This window comes from Microtus pennsylvanicus, chromosome 4 (assembly GCF_037038515.1).
Source record: "Microtus pennsylvanicus isolate mMicPen1 chromosome 4, mMicPen1.hap1, whole genome shotgun sequence".
Lineage (NCBI taxonomy): Eukaryota > Metazoa > Chordata > Mammalia > Rodentia > Cricetidae > Microtus > Microtus pennsylvanicus.
Genome location: NC_134582.1, coordinates 20,017,647 through 20,031,480, shown reverse-complemented (window position 1 = coordinate 20,031,480; position 13,834 = coordinate 20,017,647). Strand labels below are relative to the sequence as shown.

The 13,834-nt window shown below is 47.0% G+C and overlaps 1 protein-coding gene across 1 annotated transcript; it reads right to left on the bottom strand.

The window, feature by feature from the left end:
- Positions 1 to 220: 220 nt before the first annotated feature.
- Positions 221 to 13,825, bottom strand: Cplx4 (complexin 4). The gene is made up of 3 exons (XM_075970820.1): positions 13,578 to 13,825; positions 10,803 to 10,890; positions 221 to 448 (listed from the first exon to the last, which is right to left on the bottom strand). The coding sequence occupies exons 1-3, from the start codon at positions 13,742 to 13,744 to the stop codon at positions 221 to 223; spliced, it is 483 nt and encodes a 160-aa protein (XP_075826935.1). The 5' UTR covers positions 13,745 to 13,825.
- Between the last annotated feature and the right edge of the window lie 9 nt (positions 13,826 to 13,834).

Genomic DNA, 13,834 nt, shown 5'->3' with positions numbered 1-13,834 from the left:
AGTATGTTCCTTGCAGCAAGGGCTAGTTAGTGCTCAAGTTAGTGCTAGTTAGACATCAAGATTGACTGAATTGTTGTTCACGTGTTTGTAGATACCTTTCTCATCACGGTTTCCCTCCATATATTTGCTATGTTATGATACATTATTGTCATCCCCCACCCCCAGGAGACCTGTCTTGCTGCAGGTGGCCTCCCTCTCTCTTTCCACACCCCCCCACCCCTCACATGACAGAACACTTCTGTTCCGCCGACTGCTTGATTTCTGTGAAGGTGGCTTGTGCCTTTTCTTTAATGGCATCCAGGTCCATGTTCTGGAGGTTCTGCAGCTGCCCCAGGATAGAATCCTTCTCCTCTTCCTCATCTTGGTCTTCATCTACCATCTTTCGGAGATCTTCTGGCAAGTCCACATCATCCCCAGCCAATTGGATTTGTGTCTCATCCATTTCACTCTATGTGAAAAAATATAAAAAAAATAATACAGAGAAATAACCCTGAAACTGGCCAACTGGATAACTAGCTGAACAAACTGTAAATGCAGCATAAAAATAAAGGCCTGTCAGGAATGAGCTTGGCTGTTGTGTTGTGGCCCTGAACCTGGAGGCAGCGACAGAGACTCCAGCTCCATGGTGGAAGGTCCTTCCCTCTGACTAGATCCTTCTATCCCCAAAGTTTTCCTGTTGGGAATATTATGTTCAGGTTGTTGCTTTTGTTTATGTTGCATTTGTTCAACTCTTCTGCTTTGACTGTCTAGAACACCTGATGGTCTGAACGACCAACAGAGAGGCAGGAGAAAGGAGAGGCGAGGCTAACAGGCAGAGGGAATATGCAGAAAAAGAGATCAGGGAGGAAGGCTAAGAAGAAGTCCAGAGAAGGAGAAGGGCATCAGGGGCCAGACATCCAGCAACACAGCATGGAGTAAGAGTAAGATTCACAGAAGTAAGAGAACTGGAAAAGCTCAAAGGGAGAAGTAGATGGGATAATATAAGATAATCTAAGAAAAGTTGGCAAGAAACAAGCCAAGCAAGGCCGGGCATTCATAACTAAGAATAAGCCCTGTGTGTGTGATTTATTTGGGAGCTGAGAGGCAGGTCCCTCAAAAGAGCCAAAAAGAATAAAAAAAACATTATACTACTATTGCGTTTTCCATCTGTGCTCCCAGAGCAAACAGCACTGGCATAACCTAGGAGACTGTTAGAAATTCTGTGATCTTATTCATCCCAGACCTACTGGATTAGAAACCCTGGCAACAGAACCCATACATGGAAGTCCTGAAGCGCTCTAGCATTTCCCCCACCCTCTCTCTTTCTCTCTGACTCTATTTTTATCTTACGTGTGTGGGTTTTTGTCTCATGTATTTGGATCATGCACATGCGGTGCCTGGGACTGCAGTTACAGATGTTTCTGAGCCATCACATGACCTCCACAGACACATTCATGCCATGGTGACCCTGGAAGCCAGAAGAGGACATTGGATCCCCAGGAACCAAAGCTACAGACTGTTCTGAGTCACCATGCCAGGTGGGTGCTGGGAACTGAGCACAGGTGTTCTGGAGGAGCAACCAATGCTCTTAACCGTGAGCCACATCTCCAGCCCCAGAAGCCCTCTCTGTCTGCACACAGAAGCTGGCGGTCCATCCCAGCTCTTTCTCAGAGCAGCACTACAGATTCCGCACAGCCTGTCAGCCTCATGCCGTGACTCGCGAGTCTGGCTGACCCTCACTCTAGGGGTGGCATTTGAGTTGGCAGTGACCGCCCATGACCTTTTATATTTTAGCGGCAACTCCTGCTTAACCATTGCTCCTTCCTTTCCTGCTTCTGTCCTGGGGCCCCCTCAGGGACACAGAATCAGGTGTGTTATAGGTGTGGTTCCGTGCTGGCATTCTGCGTGACTGGCTCTATTGCCAAGTAATCTGGATGCAGCAGGATTTTCTAGTGTGCTGTCCCTAGGCTCCTGCCCTTTATGTTGCGGAGCTCTTAGTAATGAGAAAAAGCTAAGGAAAATCAAAGTTCCCTTGGGAAAGGTTCAGAGTAGCTTGTGTCCCAGATGACAGCTCTCAGCCAGTTTTCTATCACGTTGTAACATACGGTGAATTTTATTTCAGGACTACAGAAGGGAAGTAAAGGGTATTAAAATGGCGATGATAGAATAGGCCTGTGTTAGCGCCCACCCTGTAGGTTTTGTTCAGCCTTATATTTACTATTAATGCTCACCAAGTCACTCATGGGGACATATGACTTTTAATCAGGTCACACTGATTTGAATCAAGACAGATTAGTATCCGCTGAGCTACCTAAGGAGATGAAAACGCCCCTCGCCTGGGTGCCCAGCAGAGATGATCAGAAACCAATTGTCGCAAGATCTGGGAGGAACATTAGGATAACACATGCACTATCCTCTATCTCTAAATGGGCTTGGAGGGACATGGTGGCTGAAGTCATCCTGCACCTCTGAAGGGAGCTTTGGGGATGTAGAGCCCAGCAACCTTTCCCTAGGGTCCCAGTTATATGGATCCAAGTAGAGTGATGGCGAGTCTGGCTCCAGAATGAGCTTGGGAGGCAGGTGCTGGATGGTTTGGGGGAGATGATCCTCATGTAGGCCTTCTCTATAAACCTCCAACTCAGCCCCTGGAGATGACATAGCCCAGTCCTGCACTTGGCAGGTGACTTAGCCCCTCCCACTGCTTAAGAGATTAATTAGTTCCTACTCAAAGCATTGTGAGAGTAATTAGTAAATCCCCAGGGGCTCCCAGCCAATTCTGCATTTCCATTTGTTTTTATTTACCTATTCGCTTTCCTTGTAGATTATCCTCTGGGCATTTCTGCTGGAGTAGTGAGAAAAAGACTTCATTCAATTCTCTTTGAGTTCCTGCAAAACAGGAACATCACACCCCTAATCAAATGTAAATGATTTAAAAGACAATCCTGGGGGTCCTGGCCCTTCCCCTGTGATCAGGAGTAAAATCTCTGTACATGGCGGCAGCAGCTTGGACTCTGGAAAGAATGCCTCTGGGCAGAGTGACCACTGTGGGCCTAGAGTTCAGGCACTGGAAGGCAGGGGGAGCCATATGTGCGCCAGCCAGCCCGTGAAACACAGAACCAACACTCCTACAAAGGACAGGAATCTCACAGCTCCATCTGCTTGGATGACCTAGCACAAAGCATTCCTCTTATGCATCCAAGAAAGTGTCTTCATGGCTTCCTCCCTCATCTGCTTGTCCAGGGAAGATGGAATGTTGGGATCCACCCTGCCTGACAAGGTGGAGGAGGGGTCTCCATCACCCAACTTCCACAAAAGTTGCTCCCACAATGGGACTCCCTCTGGCAGCAACAGCATCACTGAGCCCTTCCTAAAAGTGAATTCTGGGATCCTACCCAGAGCTGCTGATCCAAACACTTAGGGCAGACTAAATTTGAACTAGCCCCGGTATTTCTGGTACTACTACTCAAGCCTGGGGCCTTCCACTTTACAGTTTTTGAAGGTGGATGCAGCTTGCTCGCCTTTCTTCTGAGTTCAGCAGAATCTGATATGGGGACACAGATCATACCTGTTATTTGCTCAGAGATCCTACAGCATCCTCATCACTATGACGGGTTCTGTCCTCAGGGCTATCTGCCAGGATGAGTTCTGTCCTCAAAGCTACCCACTAATCCTTATACTCGCTTTGGGGGTCAAGTCATTGGCTGAAGAGTCCAGTTGCCCGATGAGACTGCAAGCTACCCACTTGCAGGGTGTGTGAGCTGCTCCACCATTCCCAACCTTTCAGAACTTTATTTCCTTCTATACAAACTGAAGTTCATATGGAATGGGATTGTTGGATGATCTCTGAGCTGGTCTTAGAGCTAGGGCTGGCTTAGTGGGTGTCATTTGTGAAATCTGTGGCCTCCAACTGTCTTCCTGCAAGGTGGCCTGCAGTATTCCAGAGGCTGAAGGGAAGCCAGAAGACCTGGGGTCAAGTCCCAAATCTGTCAATCACTCTGTTACCAGGGGAACCTTATTCTCCATGTCCAAAACTGAGTGGGAGGGTCACTCAGAGTATACCAATTCAGACTTGCCTTGAAAACTCCCTGCCTCAAGTTCCCAGCTCTGGAGAAAGGGTAGCTGTGGTTAGGAATACTTCAGAGGAAGGCGAGAAGCTGTGTTTAAGCTCCTGCTGAAAGGGTCCTTGGAAAAGAGAAGGCCTGAGGCAGACTAAAGCAAAAGCAAACAGGAGAGTGGGCAGGGTGGATGGAGCAGACAAGGAAGCTTTGTTTCCACCTCCCCTAAGGAACAGCCTGCCGCTGGGACACTCAAGGATCATGACTGTTTTATCCAGACTTCCTACTGCCCAGTGACAAAACGTAGGCTGGGAGCCCACGAACATCTGACACTGTTCACACTCCAGGAAAGGCAGGCATGCCCGCTACAGCCCCCTTTACACAAGCACAAGTATAGATAAGAGCCAGGATTGCTGTGAGGCCTGGAAACAGCTCTGGGAGGGGACAGGATCTAGTCTAAAGGGGTTGACAAGAAAGTCAGTATACAACCAGAGGACACAGGGGCCATGCTTCATTCTTAGGGACTGACCCCTGACCTTTTGCCCAAGAGTGAGCCTAACCCTCGATCTCCAATTTCCTTTTCTCTGGTTTTGCCCCTTTATTTCTGATCACACTTGAGATGAGGTAATGTCATTGTACATGGTTCTGTCTTCATGAAGCCGAGTGTGACTAAGCCAATACCTGCTCGACGTGAGGGGGATCTGGTTCCACTTGAGACTCGTCTGCTTATTTTGGGTGTGTGATATATCAAACAGCTGGATGGTAGATGTTTCCTGATATATGCCATCATCACATTCACTAATCATTTCTTGCCACAGGTCCCAAAAGGCAGATGCTTGCAAAAGCGTCATTTCCTGTGGGTGTGATGGTTTATGCCTATAATTCCAGCACTTGGAGGGCTGAGTACAGAAGGATTGCCAACAATTCAAGACCAACCTGAGATACCCAACAAGACCAGCAACATAGGCCATTATTTTCCTTTTTAGGGATGTCTTTTCGGGACTGTTAATCCAGCAGAGTGGCCCAGCAGGGCAGTATGGTCTGTAGGGTTAACTCAGTTTAGGTTCTCACCATCCGTGTACAGACTGTAATTCTGAGGAGTTGCTTTGCCTCTCTGAGTTGGTATTTTATCTGACACCGATAGGCGTTTGAAGGCTTCAGTGAGAAAGCTGCTGTGAATAAGAAAATCCTGCCTCTTTGTGTCTCAGGATGTCATGTCCCTCTGGATATCCAGTCCATTGCTGCTCAGGGGGCTGGGGAGGAGGAGCAAAGGGAACCAGGGCGGGGGGGGGGGGGGGGGTAGGGAGGGGTGGAGGAGGGAGAGGAGGGAGGCAAGAGGAGGGGACTTCACAAGGCCTCCCTGAGAAAAGACTGCTGTAGAAGCCTTGAGCCATCTTTATTATTATAATTTGTTAAAACGAAGCAGACTTTAAATTAAATTCTAGTGGAGATTTCAACAGGACACATTTAAAGACCGCCCTGTTGAGAGACTTGCATAATGAGCCACGCCCTTCATGGGGCAGACAAACACCAGGTGTAACTAAGTCTCCCAGCTCAGCAGGGGGACAGCATGCTCTCCAGTGACTGACCCAGATTGACAATTCTGTTAATAGGATTGGGGCACACTGTGGAACTCTTTTCTCTTATTAATTTGCCCTGACTCACACATACAATCTGAGTCAACTGGGGATAGGGTTCACTTACTTTTAGAAAGACTCTTGTAGCTTTATGTAAAACATGTGGCTTACTGAATTAGAAAAATATGACATTTTAATTATAAGATCAAGTAGCCCTTTGTTGTGTACAGCACTGTGGTGCCCAATCCAGTCCTATTCTTTGCATGGAAATGTATTTATATACTTCTTATGGCAGGTTCTTTCTGATGTTTCTAATATATTGTTCTTTGGGTATGGGGTATTATTTTCTTTTCTTTTTCTGTTAGTCCAATCACAATCATTCAATCAGTAGTAGTATATTCTTTCTCTCTCTCTCTTTCTCTTTCTCTCTGCATATTAAAGGGTCACAACATTAGGAAATTTGAGAACCACCGTGTTAAAGGAAGATGGAGCCTGCAAGCAGGAATCAAGCCAGGGAAGGCATGTTCAGGTGAAAAGTGCTGCCTGCCTGTTTTAGATGGGATGGAGGCATTTCCCCCAGGGAGTCCGAAGAGAAAGAGACACTGAAGGTGCCGGGCAAGGGATAACTAAGTGGTACAGGGGATCCCACCTAACACGAGCATGGATGACATACGCCATTGTAAATGCTCCAGTGGTCTCTAGCCAAAAACTAGAGGAACCCAACACAGGCGGTGTGTGCAACGATGAGCATCATGACAACTGGTATAGATGTACATATGCATCAAGAACTGCAACATGCATCCCTTCGAGAGCCGCAACGTGGTTATCGCATTTATTATTTATTATTTATCTAACCACTGCAATTAACAATGGCCATCCAAAAGCCTATGCCGCTCCAGTTTTAAGAATCACTATTGTTTTTCCCAGCCAGTAACAGAGTAAAACCCTCTTTCCTAAGAAACGCCAGGCAAGTAACCGCTTTAGAAAGCACGGTTCTAAGTCCTAAATGCGACACAGCTGCTCTCATTAAACCTGACAGCTCCCGGGAAGGCATTTTTCTCAGATTAGTTCCTTGTTTGGTTTTGGTCAAGGGAACAAGTCTAAACTGACTCCTGCAGTTATGTAACTGCAGTGTTGGTGATCCTAGGGTATCGTGAGTGGAGAGCCTGGGACGTGTTGAATGCGTCCAGTTCCATAGGGACTGCTAACACTCGGCTCTGCCTGGTGACCTTGCGTAGATGTCATCAGATGAAACACAACAAATGTTGTGTGGGAGGGGTGGCTGCTAGGAGTTCATGAGAGTCCAGCCTTTCTCTTCCAGGGGCCAATTTCCTTGTTAGCCCACCTGCTCTAAGACAGTTTAGAGAGCGCATGAGGAGATGGGGGCATGGAAGAGCACCGAATGAAGAATGATTGTCCCAGTAGGCTTTGCAATCTCTCATAAACATCTCCATTTACATGTCCTTCAGGATTGTGTATTGAGTGTGCATGCATGGCATGGCACGTGCTTCCCTGGAAGTAAAAAATAAATATATAAAAAAGTAAAAAGCTCTCAGGTGCGGGTGCCAGGAAGCTGAAGCCAGTTGGCCACCCTGGAACCCAGATCTATTCTAGGAAGAGAATAGTGATTGTTGGGGGCTGTCCATGATGGCATGTTCTTCAGATGGTCTTGCATAGGAAGCATGCAGTGACTAGGTTCCTAGGGGCCTTGGGAGCTCCCTATCAGACAGCCAGTGACTGGAGGGCAAGTGACAAGGGAGTGACACTTGTTGGCAGTCCGGGGTCTCTGGCTTTTAAGTGCAGTGTCTACACATCTCCAGCTCAGATGCTGACTGTGGTATTCTGAGAATGCACCAAAGGTGCCAGTGAAAAGGGCCTTGAGGCACAGTCCAAGGAAAACCACAAGGATTTGCCTGTAGAGTGTCAAGCCCAGCAAGGTGGCCACTGGGGCAACTTGACTGGAGACGATGTTGGAACAAAAGGGTAGCCTTTGTAGCGCCCCTACCTTATTACCCCATTTTCTCTTGCAGTTGAATATTCCAGTCTGTCAGTTCACCCCCAATTAATGTCACTGCAGAATCTTACCATCCTAGCTGTTAAAACGGAGAGAGTTGTTGCTAGGACTCTCCCCCAGTAGGCCACAGGAGAATTTAAAACGCACGCTCTCATCCTCGACAGCAAAGAGATGCACGTCCAGAAGGGAAACTGCCATCCAGACAGTTATTTTGCAGAGTCCTAACGCTGCTACCACCCAGGTCAGGGCTCTGCTTATAAAACAGGGAGAGCCCTTCAGATGACTACCACTAGGGGGCACCTGGCATGGGGATCGTCTAGGCAACCACCCTCAGGGGTGAGCTCCGTGGTCAAGCCTGTAGGTGGCGCTATCCAGAGCTGCCATACTTGGAGAGAGCAAGCCATTGTTCCAGTGCTGATCTCGGCCAGTCTGTCTCCAGAGCTGCATTTGACCCTCTCGGGCTCTTGTAACTTTTGCTCCCTGAACCTCATCAGTGAGTGGGAAAGGGAACGTGTAACTCAGGAGGCAGAGGAGACCCCCCAAGAGTGTGGCTAAATGGCATACCCAAGGTGCCACGCGTTGAGGTTGGGGAAGTCGGTTACATCTGGTGCTACATAGACTAAGTGGAATATGACCTGATTGATTTTTTTTTTTAAATTGCAGTTTTAAGTCCTGTTTTCACAGAGAGCCATGCTGGATCCCAATTCTACATACTTTACAAAAAGCAGGCAATCCTATCTATCACAAGCAGCGATTTCAGTGTTTCTCACACCATTGGGAATTTCTTAAAACACGGTATAGAATCAATTCTACAAAACAGAACCATAATCTAAAAACACCACAGGGAGTGGAAGGCAGCTTGCCAATGAATGAAATTCTCATCTGTGTATTTGGAGCTGAGGCAGCCAGGGAGGCTTTTGCAAACCATCAGAACTTATGAAGGCAGAGGAACCTCTGGTGCTCATGGGAGTGGGACTCAGTGACTTGTCCCCCAAAGAGTCTGGTGCAGATTACCTGAATGTTTTAGTGCTGTTTTAAGACAGAGTTCCAAAATTGCCCTCAATTGTTTAGGGACTGGAAGAACAGACAACAATAGCATAGGTACAGGGACCTGAGTTCAAATCCTTTTGTGTTTCATTCTTGCATGTGGTCAGGAAGCCTGGGGCACAACCTGTTTTGTAACTCACTAGGCATACTCAGACTTGGTTTTCCTGAGCTCCCTTAACTCTTCCAAACTATGAAAGTATTTTTCCTTGGGTGTTTAGGGAGGTGACAGCATGCAGTTAGATGACCTTCCAGGCCTCCTTTTTAGGACTCATGAAAACAATCAGGAGCTCACTGGGAGAAATGACTCAATAGCTAAAGCACTTGCCACATCAGTGTGAGGACATGAGTTCAGATCCCCAGAGCCCATGGAAAGCTGGATGCAGGTGTATATGCTGGGAGGTGGACCCAGGACACTTTCTACATGCTCACAAGCTAGCTAGCCTGGCATCTGTGGAGATAAGTGAGACACTGTCTCAAACAAGTGGAGGTGACAAGCAGCAAGCGAGGTTATCTTCAGACCTCCACACAGACCCGCGGCGCATATGCATACACCTTTCCCGAGAGCCCCACTGATGATGACAGAATGACTGTCAAAAATGAAGCTTCCAAAAGTCCAACCTTTGTGGAAGATACATGCCTGGGTTAGTGTGTGAGTGAGTGTGTATGCGCATGTGTGTGTGTGTGTATGCATGTGGTGTTTGAGTTTTGTTCTTTCTGCTCCATTCCAAACAATGTTTGTACTGTTTTAATCCAACAGCCCCAAGGAAGATTGCTAGGGGTTTCTTTTGAGTATTGTACTTCACACACAGCCTGCCTACACAGAACAGGTCACACGCAGCCCCTGCCAGCCCCAAGATCTCAGGAAATCCACCAGTGCAAGCACAGTGGAGGAAAGTAAAGCTGAATGAGGCAGGGGCACTCATCCTGATTCACTAGATGTCTGGGAAAACGAATTTCAATTTCATTGGCATTTTCTTCTCTTGCTGGGAGCACAGCTTTGTTCTGTGGGCATCTTGGGGATCTGCCATGGGATGGACTCTAACCTGCTGGCCTGAGCAGCTTTGACCTTGCCTCGACAGTGGGCTTTGCTTTGACTAGTGCTCATGCTTTCTCTAGAACTAGCTTTTCCGGAGACCTCTAGGGAACCCATTGAAGGAAAGATTCTTTTTGTCCTTTTTGACTCATGCAGATGTGGTCGTGGCTCATTTTTGGATGCACTTAGGAGGACTTTTATGTTGGTTGTTCTGCACCTATAGCAGTCTGTAATAGACAGTGCACTTTCAGAATGCAATCTTGTATACTCCCTGCATGGGGTGAAGGCAGGGCAGTTAACAGAATTGGGTAGTGCCTCGGGAAGTACTAAGGCTGGGTGGGAACACAAGAGATGGGTGGGAATAGCCAAGCGCTGGACCCTCTGCCACTAGAAAACAAATCCTGGATTGACATATCTGAGCCAAGTGCCATAGCATGTCAATACATCCTCTCTCCACTAGCCAGGGACACACTGGACCACAGGGACTGCTCAAAAGGTTTGAGATGGAGCAGATGATGCCAAGTGAGAGTCCCCACTACTCTATCATCTTCCAAAGTGAGAGACTGTTGTCCTTTTTCAAGAGAGGCAGGAAGCTAAGGGAGTAAGACCCTGACTGAGGGCATGAAGACTTTTCTTGGCCTTGTGCCTGTATCTTCTGCTATAAGATAGGGGTAATGAATTGATACATGTGAAATACACTGCCCAACACCTAGAAGAACTTAACAAACGTCAGCTATGACATTGTCCTCAATGCGTACGGATGTATAAGCGTTCTATAATAACAAGGAGACCCTGCCTCAAATAAGGACCTGTCCCAATGCTGTCTTCTGACCACATTTGAGCTATCTCATGTACATGCCCATATTCATACACAAATGCACACACATGAGTCTCTCTCTCACACACACACATACACGATCATCATTTATCAGTAGTCATGCTTTTTGAGTCAAACAGAAAATTTATAGAAATTAGGCCATTTACATGAACAATAGCACGTATGTAAATCAGGACATATACTTATTCATCAACGTGATCTTGCTGATAATCAAGCATTCACCATTTTTTTATTTAGGCACAGTGAGACCCTTTCTTACCTTTGGGAGCCTGTATTTGTCCCTGAGGTGGACTCGGAGGCATGCCCTCTCTGCCTTTTTCTGAGTAAATGCAGCATCCCTCTCCATCCTAAGAAACAGGTAAAGAATAGGAGACAGGGTCATAGGAGATAGAGAGCCCCATACCTTCCAGCTGCTACTCAGGGAGCAAGACCTTGGGTCATACTTGATTGCCACTGACCACTGACATTTGGAAAAATGTAGACTTCCCCCTCCAAGTCCCCAGTATCTGATTCTCTCTTGCTATCATCACGACACTCCAGCACTCCAGACCTCTAGGTCCTCAGGTAACCAGGGCCTGGGACTGTCTTCATGAAGCAGGCAAAGAGCATCAAAAGGATGGCTGTAGATAGGCCGCATGGTCCAGGACCCTAAGCCTCAGCATCCCTCCCCCAGGGACGGCAGATTCCTCACGTGCTCCTCCTATGCTGCCTCAGAATGGGGAGGCTGCGTTTCTAATAAACCTCTCCCTGGGCACTTAGAGAGCAAAACAAACAAACAAAAAAACAAACAAAAATCATCAACCAATCAACCAAACAACAACAAAGCAAGGTGTCCTATTCTGGGACTGAGACGTTCTTTGGAGGTCCCTGTGCTGTTTGGAGACATGATGCCAGGTTGTTTTCCATCATTGTCACTGATGCCAGGCCCTGGTGACAGTGTTCAGGTAGTGTTAGCTTCCCTAGTAGGAAGCGCTATCTACAAATGAAGCAGCCTTGATTCGCATCACACCAGTCTGGGCGCCTGCTCAATGGACTGCCTAATTCAGAGGTTCTCATCCTGTGGGTCCCGACAGTACAGTACTACTCCTGTATTGCGGCGCCTGCACTACAGGACCATTCCTGAGCTGGGCAAGAGCCTGGAGATTTAAACACACAAAGACACACGGACAGAGGCACGAGTCATCCTTGAAACAGGAATGTCCCAAGAATATGCTCCCTTTATTGTATCCAGGGGCAGCTTATATAGGGATCCTTAACTGATAGCCACGCCCCAGCCAAACCCACCAGAAACCACTCTCCTGCCATCAGGAACGCCTGAGAGTCTCGTGCTCAGAGCAGCTGCAAGCATAGCACGTTGTTTACAAGAAATTCAGGATCTGGGGTTTCACAGCTCCCAACAGTGTCTCATATCAGACATCCTGCATATCAGACATTTACATTTTGATTCATAACAGTAGCAGCATTACAGTTATGAAGTAGCAATGAAAATACTTTTATGGGTGGGGATCACCATGAGGAACTGTATTAAAGGATCACAGCATTAGGAAGGTTGAGAACCACTGACCTAATTGGACCCATGATTAGGCCAATTTGAAATGGATTTCCTGGGTCATGATGACCTATATAAAAGCATAAAGCTTTGGGAAATGCGTGTAAAGCTCACATGAATTGCTTCCTTCCCTGGTTACCCCAGAAGTGCATGATTAATGCTGAATTTGCCCAAAGGCACGGTCAACTGGCTGTATTGAAATGGACCAAGTTGGATAAAAGAAGTTTCTTTGGGAAGCTGGGATTGAGACTGAGAAAGACTGAGACTTGAATCATGGTTTGGAGAATAACAAGGGAACTTGAAAGCAATTGGCTGGCTCTTTCCACTGCCCTGTGCTCTTAGTCTTCAAGTAAGGAGACAGAAAAGCAGCACCATGGGAACAGGACAATGGCAGGGCATGGAAAGAGTGCTTGTGGCCCCAGTCAGCAGCCATTTGGGTCTCCCTGTGTGCCAAAGGCAGGTCTGGTAAGTGTTCTGCTTATAGACTCTGTGGGGCATCTTTGCACAAAGCACTATTTGCAGGAAAATAAATCCTGTTTTCATTTTTATAGGTGAAAATTGCCTTTTTTTTTTTAACTTGAAGATGTGAAGTAATTCCAAGCATTACACAAAGGGCTGACTTTGAAGACAAGTTACATCTGAAGCAAACACTCAGACTAAATGTGCCTGGGACTCAAGTGGTCTTGCCTCAATTCTACCTCCAGAACGTTCTGGAATAGTCTTGCGACAACATTCTGTTCAACCTTCTAAGTTTTAGAGAATTAGGAAACAGTGATTTATCCCAGGGGTTAATGCCCCGCCGTGTGGGTAAGAAGCAGATCCTTCCCACTCAACATTTTATTAGGAGAACTTTCAGACAGACAGGAAACCTGAAAGAACCTTAGATTGGAAGCCACATTTCGATGACCTCACTTCTCCACTTCGAATCCCATGTTTTGAAACACATACCTACCGTTCTATCCATTTCTTCTTTTTACTTTTTGATATATTTACAGATGCAAATATCAGAACACCTCCCCAGAACACTTCAGCGTGCATATTATTATCCTGAGTTACGTGCTTTTATTTTGAAGAAAATACTGCACGCAACTCAGTTTCCCAAACCTTCAAGTGTACCATTTAGTGATGCCCCCAAATGCCCACACCTGTGCAACCCAAGGCCTTTAATCCGAAAGATTAAAAAGCCACACTCACTGTTTTTTTTTTTTACTTGACCAATTAAATCAAGGCCAATTACAAACGTGCCTAAACCAGGAAGTGCTAAGCTGCGTTAAGCGTGGTGAACAGACTCACTTAGCGTTGCTCACACCCATCTCTATCAGTAGCGTGCAGAGGCAGCCTTGCTGCAGGGGTCTCCTTGAGCAGAACCAATTGTTCTGCGGGCTAGAGGTGAAGGTCAAAGGGAAAGCATCCTTGGAAGCCAAGAGCCACCAGCCTGGGCCCGGGTGGAGCTGTTCTACAGGGGATGGATGTCCCGGTACTCACTTCTCTTCAATCATCTGCTTCTGGTACTCCTCATACTCCTCTCTAGTCATCCCTTGAGCTGCTGCGGGGTCCGAGGTCCCTCCTTCTTCTTTCTTTTCTTCAGACCCACCTCCAAATCCTAAATTCTTTACCTGGTTACTTATCATGCTTTTCACAAAGAAAGCCATGGTGTCTCTGCCCGAGAGAACTGAAACCCAGTCAAAGCCGACAGTAAACAAACCAGACCAAAGCAAACCCTCCAAATGTTCTCAACCACA